The sequence below is a fragment of the Schistocerca nitens genome, chromosome 3 (assembly GCF_023898315.1).
Source record: "Schistocerca nitens isolate TAMUIC-IGC-003100 chromosome 3, iqSchNite1.1, whole genome shotgun sequence".
Taxonomy (NCBI): Eukaryota; Metazoa; Arthropoda; class Insecta; order Orthoptera; family Acrididae; genus Schistocerca; species Schistocerca nitens.
This window is the reverse complement of record NC_064616.1, coordinates 205,989,737-206,016,191: the sequence shown is the minus strand read 5'-3', so window position 1 is coordinate 206,016,191 and position 26,455 is coordinate 205,989,737. Positions and strand designations below refer to the sequence as shown.

Below are 26,455 nucleotides of genomic sequence, written 5' to 3'. Positions count from 1 at the left end.
ACGCGTAATATTTTTGGACGCATTTGCCTGTTAGAACGACGGAAAAGAGATTTTGTGATTGGCTGACTAGATGACATGTCCTGTACCCTCCTCGATGCTATGATTCGCTGATGAGACCACGTGTCTGTGCTACGATTGGCTGATAGAAGCAAATCGAGAAACCGCCATCTCGATTTTAGTACTTCCGAAACTAGCGTGCTATATTTCGTGGTTTTCGCTTATTACAAAAATGTGCGATTTCAGTAATACACCACATTAAAAATCTCTCAAAAACGCGTCGTTTTTAGTACGGTTTGGTGTGCTTCAGTGGCAGAAAGTGCTACTTCGATACATAAAATCGTCAGTAGACTGACGAACAATACTGAGGAATTGCTCGAAAGATGATGATGATGATGATGATGATGATGATGATGATGATGATGATGATGTAGGGTACCTCTTTCGGTCTTTAATGAGCACTCCTTAGAATTCTTCGAATCTGTGTGGCATCTTTGTTCGCTATAAATACTCTTATACAGGGTGAGTCACTAACTATTGCCACCAAGAATAACTCCGAAAGTGTGATAGTAGCTAAAAAGTTTGAGAGACAAATGTAGCATGGGAGAATGGGGGCCATAATATGACGGTTTCTTTTTGCTAGGTGGTGTCACGTCAGAGGTATGAAGGTCAATTTTTTTTTTTTAATGGGGTACTGCAGTTTGGTACTTATTTTTTGATAGCGGCTATCGAGACGAATCCAATGATGTGTAACACTAAGGTATTTGAAGGTCACCGAAGGTAAAAAACGTGGCATGAACGTCCATTTACAGAAGGCGTTCGAAGTGATGACCGTTGGTATCAGTGCAGTGCTGCAATCTTCTTATCATGGATTGAGTGGTATTCCTTATGACATCAGCACTTATCGAAGCACATGCTCTGACAATTCTTTCTCGTATATCGTGCAAATAGTAAATATTCGCCGAATATGGCATATCTAACATGCCATTGATATGTTAACACCGTTCAATGGTTTCGCAATACAGCACTAATAGGAACGGTAAGCCTAGTATCGTCGAATCAACCGAATGTGAATGATGTATTCCTTCGAAGAACAAGTCGATATGCGCATTGAATTCTGCCGATGGGCTCAACTTCAGATTCAGAGGGATGAGACATATAGTAATTTGATTTTATTTACTGCCGAGGCTACATTTACGACCCATGGAAATGTTAATTTGCATAGCATGCAATATTGGGCAACTGAAAATCCATGTTGGCTGTTCCACCTAGGCCAAAAAAATGGTTCAAATGGCTCTGAGCACTATGCGACTTAACTTCTAAGGTTATCAGTCGCCTAGAACTTAGAACTAATTAAACCTAACTAACCTAAGGACATCACACACATCCATGCCCGAGGCAGGATTCGAACCTGCGACCGTAGCGGTCGCTCGGTTCCAGACCACCTAGGCCCCACTCGAGATACATATTCATAAATATTTTATGATTGTCATCGATTGCCAGCTCATTATCGGCGCTCTCAGCGTATTTCTGCTCAGTACATCTGTGTTTTACTTATCATTCGCCGGACGGGGTGGCCGAGCGGTTCTAGGCGCTACAGTCTGGAACCGCGGGACCGCTACGATCGCAGGTTCGAATCCTGCCTCGGCCATGTGTGTGGTTGATGTCCTTAGGTTAGTTAGGTTTAAGTAGTTCTAAGTTCTCGGGGATTGATGACCTCAGAAGTAAGTCCCGTAGTGCTCAGAGCCATTTGAACTTATCATTCTGCCACGGACGTTGTCAGTTGTCATACACTTTATAGTGTGTGTTCCAGGAGGAAAGGTCAATGTTCAGGGTATGACAGGAACGCTCATTCGAAGCAAAAAAGTGTAGTAAACATGAGCTCTAAAATGCATAACTTCAGAGCTATAAGCACTACGTCATCTTCGATACTGTGAAAAAAATCGCTTCTACTGTAAGCACTGTGCTGTCTATATTCTGAGAGGTGGTTATATGGACCAAAACAAAGAAAAAAGTCCAGTAAGCGTGGGTGCTAAAATACTTACCTTAAGATGTTGGTGCTGAGTACGTGTTTGGAGACCAAACGACGACGGTCATCAATCCTTTATTCTCCCCTTCCCCCCTCCCCCCCCACTCCACCAGCCCCTCCGCCACCATCCCCCACGCCAACCCACCTGCCCCCCTACCCCGCCCCACCGTCATACAACCCCCCCCCCCATGTTTACTATACAGTTTTATCTTGTTTTTCTTCGTACTGTATCCCCTCAAAATATGGAAAGCAAAGAGCTTGCAGTAGAAGAGATTTGTTTAACAGTATCTACGATGAAGTTTCCACAGCTGTTACGGTATGCATTTTAGAGACCGTGTTTACTAGACTTGCTTGCTTCGAACGATCTTTGCTGAATATTTACCATTTCCTCTGGGTCCCCCTGTATATTTAATATAATACGTAGATGAACGTAGTAACATATTTGTGAAGATGTGTTTTCTTTCTTTCAGATTGTTAGAAAAGTTATCCGTCAAGTGTCCCAACACAGATGTTTGTGATAAAGTGCTCTCAAGAGGCGACCTCCAGGATCATCTTAAAAAAAGGTACGTTCCTTGTGCTACATTAGTCAATGTTCTTTCATTGTTATCACTGGTATCATTGCCATCATTCATTGGTATCTTTAGTTTTTTTCACAAAACATTTTTGATACGTGTAATTTTACTTCCAATTCATGTTCGAGAATCTCAAATGACATGAGACAGACAGAAATTGTTTTCATATAATTCCATGTTGTCAGTTCTTGGGATGTTCTTTCATAGCAGCCAAGCTGTGTGTTGCCAATATGTTGTATGGGGAACTACACTGATAACGCAAAACATTATCACTGCTGCCCACGGCGACGTTGGATGCCGTCTGATGGAGTTGCGAACACGTGACGCGGTTACAAAAATTTGTAAGCGGAGCAGACGGGAATGGGGAATCACCCCAGCAAAGACATGGGTTGCAGATCCATTGAGGTAAACGACTTTCGAAAACGGCGAAGCTGGTCAAATGTTCATGTGCTACTGTCGTGAGCATCTACGGAAACAGGTAGGACAGTGAAACTACCACTACAGGCTAAATGGTTGGACGTACACGACTCTTCACAGAACGTGGGTTGAGGAGGCTTGTCTGCTCTGTAAAGTAGGATGGTTGTGATGTGTGGCATCTTTGCCGACTGGGCACAATACTGGTGCACGCACAAGTGTTTCGGAGCACACCGTTTGTCATACAATGTTGAGCATAGGCTCCGCAGCTGCCCACCCCTACATGTTCACATGTTGACCCAACGACATCGTGAGTTACGATTGCAGTGCGCACGGGTCCATCCAGATTCGGCTGTCGATCAATGGAAACGTGCCGGCTGTTCGGTTGAATGACATTTTTGCTACACTAGGTCGCTGGTCCTCTACGCAAACGCCGTTATCGAGGTTAATGGCGGCTCGATATGTACGAGGGGCGTTCAGAAAGTAAGCTCCGATCGGTCGCGAAATGGAAACGACTATGAAAATCCGATAAAGCTTGCACAGATGTGTTGGGTAGTGTCTCTAGTATAACCCCAGTTAGCATCACGTCGCTCTTCTCATTTCTGAGCTCGCAGTGAGTACGTAAAGATGTCTAGAAAATAGTGTCTGCCGCCAAGTACGAGGGCCTGGTGAGAAATTTCGCCTGAAGCTATGCAGCTAACATTACATAACTGTCGTGCTGTTTCTTCTTCAAGACAATTCTCAGCCGCATTCTGCAGGGGCAATGAAGATGCTCCTGCATCGTTTTCAAATGGAAATGTGAGATTACCCACAATACAGTCCGCAATTGTCTCCCCCTGAGTTTCATCTCTGGTCACATGAACCGCTGTCTTTGAAGACAACATTTTGACACAGACAACGAGGTGTAGGGCAGCGTGGAGAATTGGCGGAAAGCACTGGCGGCTGCCTTCTATGATGAGGCTATTGAAAAGTTGGTACAACGCTATGACAAAAGTCTAAGTCAGAACGGCGACTACGTAGAGAAGTAGCTGAAAGGTGTAGCTAATTCAAAATTGTTGAGGCTTTCGTGGCCACTTGTTGACAAACTGCCTATTGGCTTCTGTCTCGGGTTCTTCGGCCGACGTTCATCTAATGATTTTTCTGACGTTTCGCCAGCACGAGTGGCTGGCATTGTCAAAGCTTCACCCTCCATTGCCGGTGGTGAACTGGAGCCGAGCTTTTTTTTTTTTTTTTTTTTTTTTTTTTTTTTTTTTTTTTTTAACTATTCATTTCCGCTCCTGAAGGGAGGCGGATGGGCCGCTGGAGAGCTTGTTGCTCTATTGGGGCCAGAGATGAGGGTATTACATTTTTTCCTTTTCTTTATTTATTTTGTACTTATTGCTAACTTACATACTAATTACTGTTTACCCAAAACAGTGTTTGGCAGTTTACAATTGTTTTGTTATCTTACAGACTAGTTACATTGTTTTGTTATCTTACAGACTAATTACAATTTTTACAATTTTTAAGTTGTAGAAGTCAAATAGAATTGGAGATGGAGCTAGTAGTAGAAATGAAAATAGAAAAATAAAAACAAAAATACAAAAGAATACAAAAGTCAGGGCGACAGTGGAGGCGTGTTTATGTGCCGTATTGTTGCTATCGATTCGGTAAGGTTTATGGTGGCGGGCGGTCGGGGTTCAATGCCTGGAGGTGTGGGGGGGTAGGAGTGTCGTTGTTCTGTATGTGTAATTGTCTTGCGTGTTCGTGTTGGTGTATAGTGTCAGGGAAGGTGTGGAGGGTGTTGTTTATGATTGTTCTTGGTGGGTAAGTGTATTTGTGTTTGGGTTTGTTTCTGTGTCTGGGTCTGTGGGTGTATATTGTGTGTAGGTCAGGTCGGGAGGTGAGGGTGGTTTTCCCATAGCGGGCTCTCAGGATGGCTAATCTTGTTTGGACAGGGGTGACTTTTGCTTCCTCAAAGACCTCTTGTCTGGGGGTGGAGGGTGGGAGTCGTAGTATGCTGCGAAGTATTCGCCTTTCGGTGCGAAAGATTCTTTCTGCTTGGGTCTTGGAGATGCAGGCGAGAGGCGCTGCCGCATATTCAAATAGTGGGCGGACAAAGGTTTTATAGGTGTTTACAGCTGTCTTATCATTGCAGCCTGTAAACTTGCCTTGTACCCGCCGTATGAGTTGTTGTCGTTGACGGGCTTTACTCAGGGTCTCCTTGATGTGGTTGCTTAGGTTGAGATACTTGTCAAGGTGGACGCCTAGGTATTTTGCGTTGGATGAGGGGAGGAGCTGGGTGCCCCACAGCGTGAGGGAGATGTGGTCGGGATTTTGATTTTTCTTTTTGTGTATGTTGCGATGTTTAAATAGGATGAGTTGGGTTTTGGTGGGGTTGGGTTTGATGCGCCATTGTCGCATCCAGTCTTCTAGTTTTGTCAGGTAGGTCGCTGTCTGGTTGTTGATGGTGTTTATCGAGGGTCCTGAATTCCAGTATGCTGTGTCGTCTGCGTATAATTGGAGTTGTTCGGTGGTTCTTGTCGGGGTGGGGATGTCAATGGTGTACAGGGAGTAGAGCAGGGGGGAGATAATCCCACCCTGGGCTACTCCTGCTTCGGGACGGAAAGGGGATGAGGTGGTTTGGTTGATGTGGATTTGGCAGCGTCTGTCGTTTAATAGGGTTTTGATTAGTCGTACTGTCTGCGGTGGGAAGCCTGTCTTAAGCAGTTTGTATAAAAGTCCGTCATGCCAGATTTTGTCGAATGCTCGCTCGATATCCAGAAAGATAGCGAGCGTGCACTGTCCAAGGTTCTGGTGTCTTGTTATGTCTGATGTGAGTCGGAGAAGGGGATCATTGGTGGAGTGGAGTTTTCGGAAACCGGACTGGAGGTGAGGGATGAGTTGGAGCTTGTCAGTAAAGTGTGTGAGTCTGTCTGTAATTATTCTTTCGAAGGTCTTGCGGAGGACGTCAAGGAGGGATATGGGGCGATAGGATTTGGGGTCTGATTTAGGTTTGCCTGGTTTGGGGATCATGACGACTTTGGCGGATTTCCACGCTGTGGGGATGGTGTTGTGGGAGAGGCAGAAGTTGAAAAGGAGGGACAGGAGGGGGATGATGGTGTTGAGGGGACAGTTGCGGAGGTGAAGACGCTGTATCCCGTTCTCGCCAGGGGCTGAGTTTCTGCCTGAGAAAATGGCCTTTTTAATTTCTCTGTCGGTAATTACATTCTGCAGTTTAATTTCTTCTTCTGTGGGGGCGGTGGGGGAGACGAGTAGCAGGGGGAGTTCTGTGGTAACTGTGTGGTGGAATGGCTCGATAAAAAGGGGGTCCTGTGGGAATTTGTGGGTGTCTTCTAGGATGGTTTTGAAGGCTTCTGCTACTTGTGTGGGGTCGGTGGTGGGGGAGTCGTCTGCGTTTAGTTTGAATGTCCTGTCAGTATTTTGTCCCGTGAGTGTCTTGAACTTGTTCCAGAATTTGCGTCCTTGTCTGTAGTCAAGTTTGGAGCAGGTTTCGTCCCATTGTTTTTGTCGGTGCTCAGAGGTGAGTCGCTTAATTTCGTTGTTTAGTCTGTTCCAGATTGTTTTAAGGTCGGGGTTTCTGTCTTTGTTGATTTCGCGGTAGAGCTTTCTTTTTTCTCGGATCAGTCTGAGTATTTCGGGGGGAAGGTGCGGTTTGAAGGAGGCGATGGTTTTGGTGGGGATGGCTGCGTCGATGGCTGTCTTGATGGTGTCTATTATTCTGTCATTGATGTGGTTAAGGTCGTCGGTGTCGGTAATGGTTAGTGGGGCCAGTAGGTTGTTGTTAATGGTCTCTTTGTACTTTGCCCAGTCAGCTTTGCTATGGAGTTTTATAGTTCGGGATGTTGGAGCTGGGGGAGGGGGGTTGATGGCAGTGGTGCTGAAAAGGATGGGTAGGTGGGGGCTGGTGAGGGTGTCGCCTATTGAGTACTGGGTGATGGTATCAGAGAGGGAGGGGCTGTATAGGATGTGATCGGGGAGGGAGCAGCCGTTGTGTCCTATGAAGGTGAAGGTATTAATAGGAAGTCTTGTCGCGTTTTCGGTGGTGAGGAAGTCAAGTAGGTCGGTTCCATTTTGGTTGTGTCTGGTGTCTCCTAGTAGTTCATGTCTTGCGTTCAGGTCAGTTAGGAGGAAGTATTCTTTAAAGGTTGTTAGGTAGCGGAGGAAGGATCTTGGAAGTGGTGTATTTGGTGGGTTGTATAGGCAGGCTATGATGAGGCGTCTACGTCTGGGGCGGGGTATGGATATCATGACTGCCTCTAGATGTTGATATTGAGGTGGGAGTGGGACTTCTTGGGTGGCCAGGGTAGTCTTGGTGTATATGGCAACACCGCCTCTGCCGTCAGGTCGGTGTTTGGCGTAGTGGTCATAGTTGCGGTTGAGTCTCATATTGTCGGTAGGTTTGGTCCAGGTCTCTGCAAGTCCAAGGATGTCAATGTCGTTTCTGCAGAGGCAGTCGTTGAGGAGGGCTTTGCGGCTGTGGATGCCTTCTATGTTGACAAAAAGGAGGTTGGTGGGTTCTCTATTGGGGTGTACTGCCATGAATGGGATTGGGGGGGGGGGATGAGGGTGTTGGTATGTGTGTTTAAGTTCTTAGTGCTTGCGAATATGTTGTTTTGACTATTGTTGTTGTGACGTTATTTCCTGCTTGATTGTATTTTAGGTCTTTGAGGAAGAACTTTTGGGCCACCTGTCGGAGTGTAGATATTATCTCTCGCCGCCGGCCTTGGAAGAGGGAGGCAAGGGTGAAGGTGATGGATTTAAGGAAGTCCTCGATGAGAAGGTGAGGACCTTGGATGGCGGGGGTGTCAGCGAGGTGGAGGGGGGCTTGGAGGTGGTCGCTTTCTGCCTGTTGGGGGCGGTTTTGGCATCGGAAGGAGCGGGAGGAGTGTGGGCCACCGCAGTTGGCGCAGGTAGGAGTGACGGTAGGGTCTAGTTCACAGGATGATAGGGGGTGGTCTTTGCCACAGCGGCTACACTTGGGTGGTGAGGAGCATTGTTCGGTCCTGTGGTTAAACTGCTGGCATCTTTGACACTGAATTGGTAGGGGACTGGGTGGGTTCGATGGTTCTACTCTGTGGTGGGACAAGAAGATGTGGACTCCATGTTCGAGCATGAAGTCGATGTCCCTCTGGTTGTTCGAGATGACTCGAATCATGGGGCCAAAGTTGCCTGTCTTCCTGGATTTGATTCTCCATGCGTTCAGGACTGGGATTCCCTGGCGTTGGAGTTCGGCTTTGACATCTTCGGGAAGAATGTCAAAGCCGACAACCTTGATCACTACGCTGACTGTGGGGGGTTTCGGTTGGTGAGGGGGGGGCGCGGTTTCCCTAGCGGATTTCCTCTCCACTGTCACCCTAGAGTTCAGGAGTTTCCTGAGCTCCTGTTGCAGTTGATTGGGGTCCAAGTCTTTATAGGATGTTAACTTGGCCGTCCTGCCATCTCTAAAAACATTGAGGGAGCCATTGAAGTTCCGGAACGAGGGGAGGTGTTCCCTGAGGGTGAGGGATAGGGTTTTGTTGGTGGAATTGTCTGGGAGGTTCTTTAGGAAGTATATGGAGGGAGCAGAGGGTTTTAAGGGTTCCTGGATTGGGGAGTGGGTGGGGGATGATGTTGTGTTGAGTAGGTGGTAGGGACGGAGGGCTATAGGAGAAGGGATGGGGGGAATGGGGAGGCTGTTGCGTCGGAGTCTGGGATCTCTCTGCATGGGGTTGTTGATGGGGGGGGAGGAGGGGGGGAGGGATATGTCTTCCAGTGAGGTATGTTTTCTGGAGAACTTTTTTCTGCGGTGAACTGTTTGCCAACCTTCCTCTTCTGGTAGTTGGCTTTCCTGGGTGGAGTCAAATTGGAGTGCGGGGTCAAGATGTAGGGTGAGGGATAGTCTTTGGGGATTTGAGGATGTGGTAGGGGTGGGGTCGGTTGGGGTTGCTGGTGTTGCGCAGCTTGAGGGATCCATGTTGGTGTCTGGGGGGTTGGCTTTGTCCTTGGGTTGACGAGGTTGGTATTTCGCCATCTCAGGGGTAGGAGGGGAAAGGACGGACTGGGGGAGTGGTCGCAGTAGAGTGGGTTGGACCTTCTCCCGCTTCGTTAGCACCTCCTGTGACCCTCGCGGGCGCAGGCTATATGTACCTGGCGCGCCAACGTCCGAGGGCTTCTCCGCGGTCATTTCCGGTGCGGTTCTCCTCTTGCTACCTGCGACGGTCGTTCGCTGCAGTACGGGAAGCCAGGATCCGTTGACCTTAAGGCTTTCCTCTTTCTTGTTCAAACTGTTCGCGTGTTTTTGTATTTCTACAGCTTCTCTGAACAAGCGCGTGTGATAGTGCTTCTCTACAGCCAGAACTTCCGTGTCGGCGAATTTTATTACATGGTCGGTCTCATTCAGTGCGTGCTCTGCCACGGCCGATTTCTCCACCTGCCCCAACCTGCAATGTCGCTTATGCTCTTTGATCCTGGTGTTAATGGATCGTCCAGTCATTCCGACATAAACTTTTCCGCATGTGCATGGTATGCGGTATATTCCCGACATTGCAAGTGGGTCTCTTTTCTCCTTCGCCGATCTAAGACACTCTTTGATCTTCCTTGTCGGTTTGAAAATCGTCTTTTACGCCATGTTTGCGCAATATACGGCCGATTCTGTCCGTCACTCTGGGAATGTATGGCAGAAAGGCCGTACCCGACAATTCTTTTTCCGGTTCCTTGCTTCGCCGAGGGTTGGGCTCTGTTACACTTCTAATATAATTTGTGGAGTAACCATTGCTCCTCAGGACAGTTTCCAGGTGTTGCATTTCTTGTTTGAGGTGTTGCGGCTCACATATTCGTCCTGCTCTCGTTACGAGCGTACTAATCATGCCTCTTTTCTGGCTCGGGTGGTGGTTTGACAGTTTGTGCAGGTATCGGTCCGTGTGAGTCGGTTTTCGATACACGCTGTGTCCCAGATCTTCGCCGTCCCTTGTGACCAGAACATCTAGAAATGGCAGTTTCTTGTCCTTTTCTACTTCCATGGTAAATGTTATGTTGGCATGGAGGCTGTTCAAGAGTCTTAGGAAGTCACTGAGCTGTTCTTCACCATGGCTCCACACCACGAAAGTATCATCGACGTACCTGTACCACACCTTAGGTTTGCAAGTCGCCGAGTCCAGTGCCTGTGCTTCGAATTGTTCCATGAAGAAGTTGGCCACCACTGGACTGAGAGGACTACCCATGGCGACGCCTTCCAGCTGTTCGTAGAAATCGCCATTCCACGTGAAATAGCTCGTGGTGAGACATGCATGGAAGAGATTTCTGATGTCTAGCGGAAAAATGGAACCGATGTGCTCCAGAGCGTCACTGAGTGGCACTTTCGTAAATAACGAAACAACATCAAAGCTGACCAGGATGTCGTTTGGTGCAAGTTTCAGTTTCTTCAGCTTCTCAATGAAATGTCCTGAGTCCTTAATGTATGTGTCGGTCTTCCCCACGTGTGGCTGGAGCAGAGAGGCCAAGTGTTTTGCCAGTTTATATGTCGGTGATCCAGGAGCGCTAACGATCGGTCTCAGTGGAACGTTGTTCTTATGGATCTTGGGTAATCCATACAGCCGAGGTGGTAGGGCTTCTGTGTTGCGCAGGTTTCTCTGTATGTCCGCCGGCAGAGAAGACGCCTTGATTAATCGATTCGTATTCCGTGTGATACGTTGCGTCGGATCTGCGCTTAGTTTTCGGTACGTCGTCGGATCTAATAGGTCTCGGATCTTTTGCTCATAATCTTCGGTCTTCATTACGACGGTCGCATTCCCCTTATCGGCCGGCAGTACTAATATACTCTTGTCGGCGTTGAGATTCTTAATGGCTTGTACCTCTTCTTTCTTCAGGTTGCAAGCTGGTGGTTTTGCTCGGCGCAGTATCCTGGCTGTTTCCGTGCGTATTTCCTCTGCCCTTTCACAAGGAAGGGTACGAATGGCTGCTTCGGTGTTGGCAATGATGTCCTCCATAGGTATAGTTCTCGGGATGATAGCGAAATTCCCTCCTTTTTGAAGAATACGAATCGATTAATCAAGGCGTCTTCTCTGCCGGCGGACATACAGAGAAACCTGCGCAACACAGAAGCCCTACCACCTCGGCTGTATGGATTACCCAAGATCCATAAGAACAACGTTCCACTGAGACCGATCGTTAGCGCTCCTGGATCACCGACATATAAACTGGCAAAACACTTGGCCTCTCTGCTCCAGCCACACGTGGGGAAGACCGACACATACATTAAGGACTCAGGACATTTCATTGAGAAGCTGAAGAAACTGAAACTTGCACCAAACGACATCCTGGTCAGCTTTGATGTTGTTTCGTTATTTACGAAAGTGCCACTCAGTGACGCTCTGGAGCACATCGGTTCCATTTTTCCGCTAGACATCAGAAATCTCTTCCATGCATGTCTCACCACGAGCTATTTCACGTGGAATGGCGATTTCTACGAACAGCTGGAAGGCGTCGCCATGGGTAGTCCTCTCAGTCCAGTGGTGGCCAACTTCTTCATGGAACAATTCGAAGCACAGGCACTGGACTCGGCGACTTGCAAACCTAAGGTGTGGTACAGGTACGTCGATGATACTTTCGTGGTGTGGAGCCATGGTGAAGAACAGCTCAGTGACTTCCTAAGACACTTGAACAGCCTCCATGCCAACATAACATTTACCATGGAAGTAGAAAAGGACAAGAAACTGCCATTTCTAGATGTTCTGGTCACAAGGGACGGCGAAGATCTGGGACACAGCGTGTATCGAAAACCGACTCACACGGACCGATACCTGCACAAACTGTCAAACCACCACCCGAGCCAGAAAAGAGGCATGATTAGTACGCTCGTAACGAGAGCAGGACGAATATGTGAGCCGCAACACCTCAAACAAGAAATGCAACACCTGGAAACTGTCCTGAGGAGCAATGGTTACTCCACAAATTATATTAGAAGTGTAACAGAGCCCAACCCTCGGCGAAGCAAGGAACCGGAAAAAGAATTGTCGGGTACGGCCTTTCTGCCATACATTCCCAGAGTGACGGACAGAATCGGCCGTATATTGCGCAAACATGGCGTAAAGACGATTTTCAAACCGACAAGGAAGATCAAAGAGTGTCTTAGATCGGCGAAGGAGAAAAGAGACCCACTTGCAATGTCGGGAATATACCGCATACCATGCACATGCGGAAAAGTTTATGTCGGAATGACTGGACGATCCATTAACACCAGGATCAAAGAGCATAAGCGACATTGCAGGTTGGGGCAGGTGGAGAAATCGGCCGTGGCAGAGCACGCACTGAATGAGACCGACCATGTAATAAAATTCGCCGACACGGAAGTTCTGGCTGTAGAGAAGCACTATCACACGCGCTTGTTCAGAGAAGCTGTAGAAATACAAAAACACGCGAACAGTTTGAACAAGAAAGAGGAAAGCCTTAAGGTCAACGGATCCTGGCTTCCCGTACTGCAGCGAACGACCGTCGCAGGTAGCAAGAGGAGAACCGCACCGGAAATGACCGCGGAGAAGCCCTCGGACGTTGGCGCGCCAGGTACATATAGCCTGCGCCCGCGAGCTCGGCTCCAGTTCACCACCGGCAATGGAGGGTGAAGCTTTGACAATGCCAGCCACTCGTGCTGGCGAAACGTCAGAAAAATCATTAGATGAACGTCGGCCGAAGAACCCGAGACAGAAGCCAATAGGCAGTGTAGCTAATTGTTACAAGTAAAACATTTCTGATGTTCACTGTGGTTTCAATTTGGCAATCAATCGGAGCTTACTTTCTGAACAGGCCTCGTACAACGCTCCGCGGACGCAGGCTGGTGGGAGCAGTATTATGCTCTGGGAGTAAATCTCGTGCGCTTGCATGAGACATGTGGATGTAATCGGAGACAAGCTGACAGCTGCGAACCACCTGCATCCCTTCATGCTTCACGTCTTCCCCGAAGGCGATGTCACCCTTCAACAGTATAATTTTCCGTGTCTCGAAGACAGAACCGTGCTATAGTGTTTGAGGGGCGTTATAGTGAACTCACGTTGATGTCTCAGCGACTAAATTCGCCTGATGTAAATCCTATCGAACCCATCTGGGTCACTATCGGGCGTTATCACGTCGTACACAAGTTTGTGGCCTGTCATTTACACGTGTTACACGACTTGTGCATAGAGGTCTAATGGCACATACGTCCACAAAACCTACCGATAAACTGTCGGATCTCTGATACACAGAATCAGTGGTGTATTTCGTTCCAAAGACGGGCAAACAAGTTATTAAGCAGGTTGCCATAATGTTTTGGCTCATGAGTGTGCATGCTGAGTTTTTGTGGCTGTTGCACTCTTACTTATACTTACTTTTGCTAAAGCGCCGAAGATAAATGCTGGTAGTGTTCCCATGAAAAGGACATGGTCGATTTTCTTCCTAGTCCTAGTCCCAGGCGTCGTAGAGAAATTTGCATTATTTAAATAACATGTGTTTACAATCGTCTTGATCACGAGCGACCAAGTAGCTGTCACACACGGCAGTTAATCATTCTGGGAGGGAACATACCACCACAGCAAACCTGTTTTAATGCTCCCACGTGTTTGGAGTTAAACTTTGCTAACAGTTTTAGTGCCAAGCACGCCTGTCCCATTCCCCTTTCTCTCAAGACCAATCAGAAACAAGCTTGCCCTCCTCCCCTCAACCATCATGATTTTAAAACTTGCGTGGATTACACCATTTTCAGACTGGTAGCACTCCCATGTGGAATGAAGACACGTAATTAATATGTGTAAAGAAAATATCTCTGCAGTACTATAAGTATATGTGATATTACTAGACGTCTCATTTATTAACTACACCAAAATCAGAGTATTGTCGTTGCTATTAACGTAATTTCGACTGATCCGTAGAATTCCAAAGACACACGCTGGACAGCTAGTATACTGCACTGTTTAAAAACTTCTAGAAAATATTTAAAGGATCATTGTTATGAAAACTTATCTGTGCGTTAATAATGAGTATCCTTCAAATATGGCGGGGACGGGTGCAGCTGAGGTATCCCTCACGACATGTGAACCATACCAGGTATATCGGAAATAAATTTAGCGACAAAATTCAATCGTGGAACCACTGTCAGTGGTGGGCTAGAGACGCCAGTGTTCCCATATACATAACTCTCCAATATTACAGTGTGGCGTCGATGTAAGGCTCATAAACAGATGCGGAAATATTCCAAAGTATGTATGACCCCACCACACACAAATGGGACTAAGCAATGCGCACAAATCAGCAAAAAAAAAAAAAAAAAAAAAAAAAAAAAAGTAACTATTTCTACATTCAAAGTCATAGACTCACAGAAGCCACGATAATATGAAATGCGAACATAGAGAGCTACAGGGATCGAGCACAGTTTATCGATAAGACTGTTCTCCAAAGACTCTGTTACACCTAACCTACCATCTTGTGGATTCTAACTGCGCACAACATGCCGAAATAAAGGGTTGCACATACTTGATAACAGTGCAACGAGTACCATATTTATGACGATATGCTGCTCATATCTATCGGCTCTGTCACAGCAGTTAATCACGGGTATTGCCATCACCACTGTGTGAGCCTGTAGACAGCCCTAGCAATAATGACCAGACCTCGCCCATACCACAGCTCCCTCTTCAGTCCTGAGGTCCACAACCTCAAAGTGTGGGCATTGCCTGATGGAAAACGCGGGAAGTGGTCTATGCAAAGTTGATAAATTGGCGGAATCGCTGACCTGTGTTTGTCGCTAGCGGTAATGTCTAAGAAATTTCTTCCGCCCACCCCTCCCCTCCAGCCAGTGATAAGAGCGTCCAGAAGTCTGAGACCACCACTGCAGCCGTTAAAACGAAACAGGAGCTGAGCTGCATCCACACACTACGAGTAATGTGTGTCTAATCGCCAGAGGCCCCTACCACCATGTCACCTGTTGAAGCAGCCAGGGGAAGTCTCTGTTAATAAAAAACATTATATTATTATTTTTATTATACATTTGAGAGCAGCTGGATTTACATATACACACCTATTATTAACAAAAAAAGGCGTATTTAGTAGCAAAAATACACACTACATGTACTCGTTACAATAATATCATCAGGTGTCATTGGTAACAAATCGCAAGTCAGGTGGTGTCAGAGTCAAGTTCAGAGCCGGATTCTTCAGAGAGGAACAGTAGCAAAGTTTACCTGGACAGTGAGATTTTATTAAGTCGATTGTACAAGGGAAGAAAAAGTTGAGGGATAAATATATGCAGTAGCTTGTCATGTTCCCATAGTGTTGGAACCAATAAAAAATTCCTTCTCGAATTATGTAGTGTTAAATTATGATAGATGTATCACAAGACTGACTGACACACACACACACACACACACACACACACACACACACACACACACACACACACACACAGTTTTCCTGCGACGATGAAAAAAAAATTATGATCGACTCATGCTGACCGTACATCATAGCAGTGAATCTTTGCAGAAATACTGTAACACAACCCTTACTAAGTGAAAGACTTCTCCAAAAACCAATGACTGACTGCTGCACTTGTTATTGGTAGGATCAGTCAACACGCTAGTATTATTTGAACTGAAACTGTTTCTACGTAAGTAGTTCTTGTGATAATTATAAACCACATCCATTAAACCAAACTGATAAGTGTCCAGACTGTCGATAAAATCTGGTACTTGTATTTTGTCGTTAACACACCACGAAAATCCTAAACATATTATGTATGTAATAAATAATTGTTTACTCAAAGACCAGTCGTAGGTAACACCATACTGCCATTAGCACTGTGTACTGAAAGCTTCTCAGTCTTGTTTCTATAGGAAGTAATTTGGGCAGGTGAGATGATTTCAATCATCCTTTGGAGTAACTCTAAATTCAGCCATAACATTGCCTACAAACAGCTGCCAGTATCAATGTTTTTGTGTGATCGATTTCCACATTAAAATTGTGGGCATACAGCGAATAGTTTTATAAACCATTATAGGTCCTGATGTATTTAACCACAGTATCAAGGTATTATATCGTGCCATTCCTGAATAATTCATTAAAACTACGGTATTCTACAACATGTACACATCCAGCTAAAAATATAAAATGTGTTCCATAACATTAAAAAGACGTCATGATCAGTAACATCTAATCTAGTATTACTCCCGCATTAGAGAAATTGCAGATCAATCTTATGGTTATATATACAAGTACGAAAGAAACTGCGAATCAGTCTTATAGATACATATACAAGTACGAAAACTTTAATAGGGAAAGTCTGCTCGACAAACAGTTCCTCCTTTACGTATCGGGAAGGTATAATTTGGTCTATATTGTTACCGGAAACACAAACAGGACTCACCTTCGTGTTATCAGAATTACTGTCATTAGATTTCTTTTTACAGATTATTAACATCCTAACAAAAACCTCTGGATGGATTGTGCATCTGCTAACCATATTAGCTACAAATAAAAACCATATTTCCGACACAGCCAACTTTTCTGACGAAACGGTTAATGAATAGGCAGCCACATCCTTCCGCCATTAGCAGATCATTATAGCTCATGACTGGTTTTTTAAAAGTAGAGTATCGAGGTATTGCATCCTATCATTATCGAATAATCCACTAACAAGACAGTCTTCCACATCCAGCTAAAAAATAAAACACGTTTGTATTCGAATTTTAGTAGTTGTATCCGGAAAAGACGTCATGATCAACATCATCTGAGCTAGTATTACTCCTCCAAAGACAAATTGCAGAACGATCTTAGAACTACATACACCATAATTTTAATAAGGCTTCCCAAAGCGCATTGCCTGCTTTACGTACAAGAAAGGTGTAATTTGTTCTATATCTCTGTCAACATGACAAAATGTGTGAATTTCGCTACGGTCGCAAGTTCGAATCTTGCCTCGGGCATGGATGTGTGTGATGTCCTTAGGTTAGTTAGGTTTAAGTAATTCTGAGTTCTAGGGGACTGATGACCACAGATGTTAAGTCCCATACTGCTCAGAGCCATTTGAACGATTTTTTGCTGTTAGTTCCTCGGGGACCAAACTGCTAAGGTCATCGGTTCCTAGACTTTAACACTACTTAAACTAACTTACGCTAAGGACAACACCACAGCCGGCCGAAGTGGCCGTGCGGTTAAAGGCGCTGCAGTCTGGAACCGCAAGACCGCTACGGTCGCAGGTTCGAATCCTGCCTCGGGCATGGATGTTTGTGATGTCCTTAGGTTAGTTAGGTTTAACTAGTTCTAAATTCTAGGGGACTAACGACCTCAGCAGTTGAGTCCTATAGTGCTCAGAGCCATTTCAACCATTTTTGACAACACACACACACACACACACACACACACACACACACACACACACACACACACGGGCGCGCGCGCGCGCGTGCGCGCGCGCGCGCGCCCGAGGGAGGACTGTAACCTCCGGGAGGAGGGGCCGCGCAATTCCTGAATGGCGCTTCAAACCACGCGGCCACTCCGCGCGGCTTCAGCAAGACAGTTAGACCCTCTAGAGATGTATAGCTTCTCTGTGCATTCGCATATTTATGGTCAGTAGAATCTTCCACATTCTCACTGAGAAGGTAATGTAGCCCACACTGATTTGCTTACTAATAGTCAGTCATCAAACCTACATACAGTACACAGTAGAAGTGTCAGAATCGCTGTTTGGTGACTCATGTAGCCGATTTCCAATTAAAACTGTAGAAATAGAGAGCATAGCATTATAACCAGTTCTTGACTCTGTTTATATGGAATATGTGCACAACCACACAAGTCAAAAGTATTTACTTTTAATTCTCTGGAAGATATCGGTTTAGACCTCATGTCAGTCTGCTTTACTGTTCGTAAAAGTGAAGGACAAACACTGGAATGAGTCTTGGCAATGCAATGTCACAACAAACAACAATTTTTTTTACTAACGATGATTATTCACTCTAGTGACAAGAAACCATCATGTATAGGTCATTATGACAATGCTTCCAGTCACATGATCTTCGAAACATTGTTGAATGCGCACTATATTTCGTGAGTTGTGATGTGGATACCCCAGAGTCATGGGGTTGGTGCTCAGGGGCCAGCAACATGCAGAGTGCTCCTCAACACACCAAAAACGCTTACTTAGCGGTGTATTTTTAATAAAATACCAGTTATAATGTCTATAATAAACGAAAACGACTCGTGGAGATAACATCTTGGACCTACTGATAACAAACAGACCCGAACTTTTCGACTCTGTAAGTGCAGAACAGGGAATCAGTGATCATAAGGCCGTTGCAGCATCCCTGAATATGGAAGTTAATAGGAATATAAAAAAAAGGGAGGAAGGTTTATCTGTTTAGCAAGAGTAATAGAAGGCAGATTTCAGACTACCTAACAGATCAAAACGAAAATTTCTGTTCCGACACTGACAATGTTGAGTGTTTATGGAAAAAGTTCAAGGCAATCGTAAAATGCGTTTTAGACAGGTACGTGCCGAGTAAAACTGTGAGGGGCGGGAAAAACCCACCGTGTTTCAACAACAAAGTTAGGAAACTACTGCGAAAGCAAAGAGAGCTCACTCCAAGTGTAAACGCAGCCAAAACCTCTCAGACAAACAGAAGCTAAACGATGTCAAAGTTAGAGTAAGAAGGGCTATGCGTGAAGCTTTCAGTGATTTCGAAAGTAAAATTCTATGTACCGACTTGACAGAAAATCTTAGGAAGTTCTGGTCTTACGTTAAATCAGTAAGTGGCTCGAAACAGCATATCCAGACACTCCGGGATGATGATGGCATTGAAACAGAGGATGACACGCGTAAAGCTGAAATACTAAACACCTTTTTCCAAAGCTGTTTCACAGAGGAAGACCGCACTGCAGTTCCTTCTCTAAATCCTCGCACAAACGAAAAAATGTCTGACATCGAAATAAGTGTCCAAGGAATAGAAAAGCAACTGGAATCACTCAACAGAGGAAAGTCCACTGGACCTGACGGGATACCAATTCGATTCTATACAGAGTACGCGAAAGAATTTGCCCCCTTCTAACAGCCGTGCACCGCAAGTCTCTAGAGGAACGGAAGGTTCCAAATGATTGGAAAAGAGCACAGGTAGTCCCAGTCTTCAAGAAGGGTCGTCGAGCAGATGCGCAAAACTATCTCTGACGTCGATCTGTTGTAGAATTTTAGGACATGTTTTGTGCTCGAGTATCATGTCGTTTTTGGAAACCCAGAATCTGCTATGTAGGAATCAACATGGATTCCGGAAACAGCGATCGTGTGAGACCCAACTCGCTTTATTTGTTCATGAGACCCAGAAAATATTAGATACAGGCTCCCATGTAGATGCCATTTTTCTTGACTTCCGGAAGGCGTTCGATACAGTTCCGCACTGTCGCCTGATAAACAAAGTAAGAGCCTACGGAATATCAGACCAGCTGTGTGGCTGGATTGAAGAGTTTTTAGCAAACAGAACACAGCATGTTGTTATCAATGGAGAGACGTCTACAGACGTTAAAGTAACCTCTGGCGTGCCACAGGGGAGTGTTATGGGACCATTGCTTTTCACAATATATATAAATGACCTAGTAGATAGTGTCGGAAGTTCCATGCGGCTTTTCGCGGATGATACTGTAGTGTACAGAGAAGTTGCAGCATTAGAAAATTGTAGCGAAATGCAGGAATATCTGCAGCAGATACGCACTTGGTGCAGGGAGTGGCAACTGACCCTTAACATAGACAAATTTAATGTATTGCGAATACATAGAAAGAAGGATTCTTTATTGTATGATTATATGATAGCGGAACAAACACTGGTAGCAGTTACTTCTGTAAAATATCTGGGAGTATGCGTGCGGAACGATTTGAAGTGGAATGATCATATAAAATTAATTGTTGGTAAGGCGGGTACCAGGTTGAGATTCATTGGGAGAGTCCTTAGAAAATGTAGTCCATCAACAAAAGAGGTGGCTCACAAAACACTCGTTCGACCTATACTTGAGTATTGCTCATCAGTGTGGGATCCGTACCAGTTCGGGTTGACGGGGGAGATAGAGAGGATCCAAAGAAGAGCGGCGCGTTTCGTCACTGGGTTATTTGGTAACCGTGATAGCGTTACGGAGATGTTTAGCACACACAAGTGGCAGACTCTGCAAGAGAGGCGCTCTGCATCGCGGTGTAGCTTGCTCGCCAGGTTTCGAGAGGGTGCGTTTCTGGATGAGGTATCGAATATATTGCTTCCCTCTACTTATACCTCCCGAGGAGATCACGAATGTAAAATTAGAGAGATTAGAGCGCGCACGGAGGCTTTCAGACAGTCGTTCTTCCCGCGAACCATACGCGACTGGAACAGAAAAGGGAGGTAATGACAGTGGCACGTAAAGTGCCCTCCGCCACACACCGTTGGGTGGTTTGCGGAGTATAAATGTGGATGTAGATGTAGAAGATGCAGCTCCCAAGCTCAGTCCAGCACTTGTGCACCTTAGCAGTAGGAAACGACTCGGCCGGCCGAAGTGGCCGTGCGGTTAAAGGCGCTGCAGTCTGGAACCGCAAGACCGCTACGGTCGCAGGTTCGAATCCTGCCTCGGGCATGGATGTTTGTGATGTCCTTAGGTTAGTTAGGTTTAACTAGCTCTAAGTTCTAGGGGACTAATGACCTCAGCAGTTGAGTCCCATAGTGCTCAGAGCCATTTTTGAAACGACTCTGAATACATTTTCTCTTTAGACCAGCACACTCCTGCAGCTCAATTTTGCGTTATCGACTTCCATATTATATAGTTAAGATTACAGACAGATAATACTTTACACACGTCGAACACAGTTCAGCTAATGATTTGTATCCAACATGTGGGTAAAGGCTCACGATGGCAGCAGTATTTGGTCATGCCGTCTAAATGTGGCTGTAATTACACTATTTTACGTGGATTCCCCAGAGCCAGGGGGAGGGTGGATGCGTTTCCTTTTTCTGTATGCGTGATGGTGTACGAATGAAGTAAGTTCCCTCTAAAGACTCCTAGGCCACTATAGCTAGGGAGTAGGTGTTTGTTTAAATTATAGTAACGTATGGCAATAAAAATGTTAAACAAAGGACGGCCACAGGAGTTCACAGACATGCAGATATGGCTATCTGGATGACCTTGACGATTATTCAGCCCAGACTATCCTGCTGCTCAGAGCCGTAGCAAGGAGATACCTGTATGAAGCAGTATCAGTGTAGACGACAGCTTAGACCATCCACCGCCAACGTGCATTCTCTCCGCAAAAACATTTAGTCACTATATTTATTCCCACTTTACCCAGTGTTGTTAATATGTAGTGTGGGATATGTCAGTTTCAGCACCCTGCCTGTGTTTGAAGGATACTTATCATTAATGCACAGATAAGTTTTCACAACTATAATTTTTTTAAACACTGCAATGTGCTAGCTGTCCAGCATGTGTCTGCGGAATTCTGTGTGGAAGTTGAATTTACGTTAATGGCAACGACCGTACTTGGATTTTGTTGTAGTTAATGAACAAAAGTTCCAGTAATCTCACACATACTAATAATACTGCAGAGATATGTTCTTTACACATCTTAATTACGTGTCTTCATTGCACATGGGAGTGCTACCTGTCTGAAAATGGTATTACCCATGATGGTTGGGGGAGGGGGGGGAGGAGTTGGGTGAGCTTGTTTCTGATTGGTCTAGAGAGAAAGGGGAAGAGGTGTGGAGTACTTGGCGTTAAAACTGTTAGCTTCGTTTATCTGCAAAGTGGTCCTCACGTTACGACGTGTTTGCTGTGGCGGAATATCCTGACCTTTAAATGATTGAGTGCCATTTGTGACAGAGACTAGGTCCCTGGTGTTGGGGGTGATTATAGTTACCTACTATTTCAATAACGCATATTTCTCTACCATACTAGCGAAGATGGTCTAGTGTAGTGTTAGGAAGTCAGAAACACGTATTGTAATTGTGTGGGTGGAGGATGGAGGACCAAAGTCAGGTGGCTAAGGTGAGTGGCATAGGTAGCACTGACCACGTTGTTGAAGGCAGCTTTTGTGATTGTGTGGTGACCCGCTGCCTTTTGGCAAGGACCTGGCTGCTGCTAGAGTGGACCAGCAGGCTTGCTGCGCTGTGGAACCAAGTCTGGGGGTACCTACTGCAGGAAGCAGACTGTGGCCGGTGGCTCCTTGTCTCCTTACCTGGCATAGCCCAGGAAACTGAAGGTACTACTGGACTACGAATGAATCAGCTACAAAACTGTGCATTATTTATACCAGGTAGCAGTTCACTTGTGCCAGTGCACCACTCCTGATCACATTCTCGGCCAACAATACGAAAACACCGATGATGGTGTCATTGCCTCGCCTGCACTATGCATTACTGCTGTGCTGGCAGATTACGCAAAGGGAGGCTAGCCTATCTCTCAGTAATTTCACATCCCTGTTCTCGTAACTCAAATGTTAAAACACTGCATTCACTTGCCACTAGTCAAACGCATTATTTCACTGGCTAAAAGTAACCCAACACCTGGGTAAACGTAGACTGCTTGGTGGCCATACTGAGCATTAAATCATATTATTTAAAGTGACAGTTATGGTCCATTAAGTACATCCTAAATAAACAAAACTAACCCAAGTGATTGTTTTTTTTTTTTTACATAAGGTTAAGTGACCAGTTTGTTTACGTAAGGAGAATAATGAACCTTTTGTCTACGTATATTAAACAGTCGCAAGCAGTGGCTATAATATGTATCTAGGTAGCCCATTTGGCAGTTTTGGCGGAAATCCTGGTCTGATTAGTATAATAACTGTATGGGGATGCAGGCTTTCTCGGAGAATTTTGATAATAATGTCTTCTTAGGTTATCACTCAAGTCACAGCGTCGTTTTGCAGAAACGTTTCAACTAATTTTTTACTCATTATTTTCGGGTAAAGTGTCGCGTTAATGTCCAGTTGCTATGTTTATAGCTGCTAGACCTTTGGCTCCACTGCCTTGTCTGCAATGGCCTCTGGAAGGGTGTTGTGGATGGTCATGGGTGGAACCACAGGTGGTGGTGGTGGTGGTGGTGGTGGTGGTGGAGGACTCCCGACTTGTTGTAGGTTCCTGATGCCATGTCCTGGTGCTATCTGTCCGTTCCATCCCCTGCCTTCACTGCTTTCACAACAGAGCTTTCTTCGCATATTCTTGCTATTGTTACATCCCATGCAGAGTTCAGTTGGAAACCGTTATCCCATCATGGACTCCTATCTCCACTGGTCTATCCGATGATCGAGTCCCAAAATCTGTTCGTCCTGTACGACACCTCTGTCTGTTCAAAATCAAAAACATAGACCTAAGAAATGAATCATCGCCAAATTCACATTATGAAATTTGATGTGGTCAGTTCTGATACCAAAGTGCCTCTTAGCTCGCACGCCTTCCCAGTCGTTATATTTACGTGTAGGTAGATGGGGTAAAAAAACCACATGTGTTTGGGCTATCACATTCTGTCATTTTTTCGTATTTTTTTCGAGCAAGTGCTGTTGTTGTAGACCATGTTTTGGAATATCGAACTATCAAGTAACGGTACTTTAGCGAATTGAAGACGATTATGTGGATACGCGTATGGCCTGATTTCTCCTGCGTTCATGGTCCTTACGTGAGATGTATGTTCGTGCCAGTAAATTGTCGTGCAATCTGTCGCAAGTGTAGGTTCTCCATAATTTCTCAATAATTTTACGTGAAGAGAACGTATGCTGGCCTCTGAATCTTTGATGTCGTCCTTTAGTCAGAGTGCTCGCTACAAACTGCACTCCCTATTCACAGTATAATCTGTCAAACGATGAAGTGCAGGGGTATTGATTGTGATTACACCATTTATCTGTTGCATCTGACATACTTCAAAGCAGCTTGGACTGAAACCTAGTAGATCATTAGTATTTATGTGAGAAATCGCTTAAAAATGTAACGCTGTCAGTCATTTGCAGAGTTTAAACCTATTCTGCGATATGTGTTGGCCTCCAAAAAATACGTTTCACTGACTGCCATCCCACAACTCTTCAAGGTTACCACACATTCGATTAGAATGATGGAAGAAATCACAATTTGCCAAACTGGAATCGGATGGGGATTTGATAAACATTTGATGCCACATAGCTCAGGAAACCTATCATTGGCTTGTCCAGTCCTTATTGCTCATGATCAATGCTGCATTGTGTACAAAACGTGGTACGCTATTAACCGTGCGTTACATTAATGGTACACTTGTCAGGAATGACCTTTTACAGATTTTTGGACAATAATGAACGTCCGTAATATAGGTTTCTAGGCTTTAGTGAACATTGTCACTGGAGGTAATATCTTTTGGTTTGTTTGGGCACGTCATATTTCTTCTATGCGATCGACGTTACGACTCTTCTGCTGGGATCTTCTTTAGGATCTTGTGGTGTCCTGAGTTGAGTGTTCAGTCCACGGTTAGGTGTTCAGTCAACTGTGGACACTATAAGATCCTGAAGAAGATCCCAGCCAAGGGGTCAAAATGTCGATTCCACAGAAGAAATAAGGCGTGGCCAAACACCCAGAACATTTTGCTTTCCGTTCATAAATTTGCTGTGCTTTTTTAAGGGTTATTGATCATCTCTTCATTCATTCCTGTGTTGGTAGTTGTGGTAAGCAGCCCACTACTGGGAACAATAGGCAATTTAATTTAAGCATTGTTTCTACAGCCTGAATCTCACAACACCATGGATTAAGAGTGGTTGTAACCATTAAAATAATTTTTCATTCAGATTGGAAAACTTTAAATAAGTTCAAAATGAACCAACAATCACATATCATTTATTTAAATTTGTGCTACAAATGCTAAATTTTCACTGTTACATAATAGTAATCTTAAGCACTAATGAGAGCACTGTAATAATTTTTGTGCATTATTCTATTATGTCTTTTGGTGTTGTAATTGTTGTTAGAGAACAAGGTTTTTGGGGCGCTGGGACTGTGAGAGAAAATATTATCCCCCAAAATTGCCCCCTTCCGAAGAAGAAAATAGGCAAAGATGAGAGAGGTGTTATTCAATCAGTAATACGAAAAGAAAATGGTCTCATTTTGTGGAAATGGCATGACAACTCTGTTGTTTTTGCAACATCAAACCCAACTTGACAGAATAGAACAATGATGTGGGTGGATGATCAAATGGATCAAATCAGTACAAAATAATTATAGTAACAAGCAACAATGCTGATGGTTCTTGTACATCCATAGTGCCACTACTTACGCATTCATCCATTATTCATTTTCAGAAATGCAATTAGGTCATGAGAGGTCAGCGTAGGTTCAGACTGTGGAATTGTCTGAGTGGAACCAACTATCAACGTCGACTGAAGATTATTGTGAGATATTTCTATTCGGCTGCCGAAATCCCTTCAAAAGAGGCCTGATAGTATGTCACATCAATTACCTGATTGTGCCATACTAGTGGAGGCAGTTTCTGTTTGCCACCTGTTGACCTTCTGTCAAAATGACAAGTCGAATGTTTTCTGTGTAATATGGCTATCATCTGTGACAGGCCAAATATCCACAAGTGTGTTAATCTCAGCGTTATGACTTGTTCAGGAGACTTAGAGGGTGTGCACAGGTAGTTGTAAGATCAGGATCGCGCCGAAAGCCATGCCAGGAGACTTGGACGACTCTTAAATGAAGTTTCTTTCTGTGGACACATCCAAGAAATTTTATTCATCTGTGAAATTAGCGAATGTTTTAGCTGTGATCGTTCAGCTGCTTGCAGACTAAAGAAATAACTACATTAGTGACAGCACAGCTTAAAATACTGAACTCTGCTCGCAGAGGACCCATTCACCCTCGAAATCTATACTACCGGATTCGGTTGTGTAAAGCAGGTATGTCCAAGCTTTCAGCTTGCTGGGCATGCCCGGACATCATTGCCAAAGCGCTCAACCTCGCTTCACATTTCCACCACCGCCACGGCATGCCGTCTGAGCGCGAGGTGGGGAAGAGGAGAAAACAGCGAAAGGCCGCATTTACAGGGTGTTTCAAAAATGACCGGTATATTTGAAACGGCAATAAAAACTAAACGAGCAGCGATAGAAATACACCGTTTGTTGCAATATGCTTGGGACAACAGTACATTTTCAGGCGGACAAACTTTCGAAATTACAGTAGTTACAATTTTCAACAACAGATGGCGCTGCAAGTGATGTGAAAGATATAGAAGACAACGCAGTCTGTGGGTGCGCCATTCTGTACGTCGTCTTTCTGCTGTAAGCGTGTGCTGTTCACAACGTGCAAGTGTGCTGTAGACAACATGGTTTATTCCTTAGAACAGAGGATTTTTCTGGTCTTGGAATTCCACCGCCTAGAACACAGTGTTGTTGCAACAAGACGAAGTTTTCAACGGAGGTTTAATGTAACCAAAGGACCGAAAAGTGATACAATAAAGGATCTGTTGGAAAAATTTCAACGGACTGGGA

At 45.0% G+C, this 26,455-nt stretch overlaps 1 protein-coding gene across 2 annotated transcripts in view; it reads left to right on the top strand.

The window, feature by feature from the left end:
- Nucleotides 1-26,455, top strand: part of LOC126248152 (ligand of Numb protein X 2-like) — a 462,639-nt gene that overhangs the window by 116,339 nt on the left and 319,845 nt on the right. For both annotated transcript variants that reach the window (XM_049948888.1, XM_049948889.1), the window contains one exon: nucleotides 2,497-2,589. In XM_049948888.1, coding sequence (XP_049804845.1) covers nucleotides 2,497-2,589 — 93 coding nt within the window. The remainder of the gene's footprint in view (nucleotides 1-2,496; nucleotides 2,590-26,455) is intronic.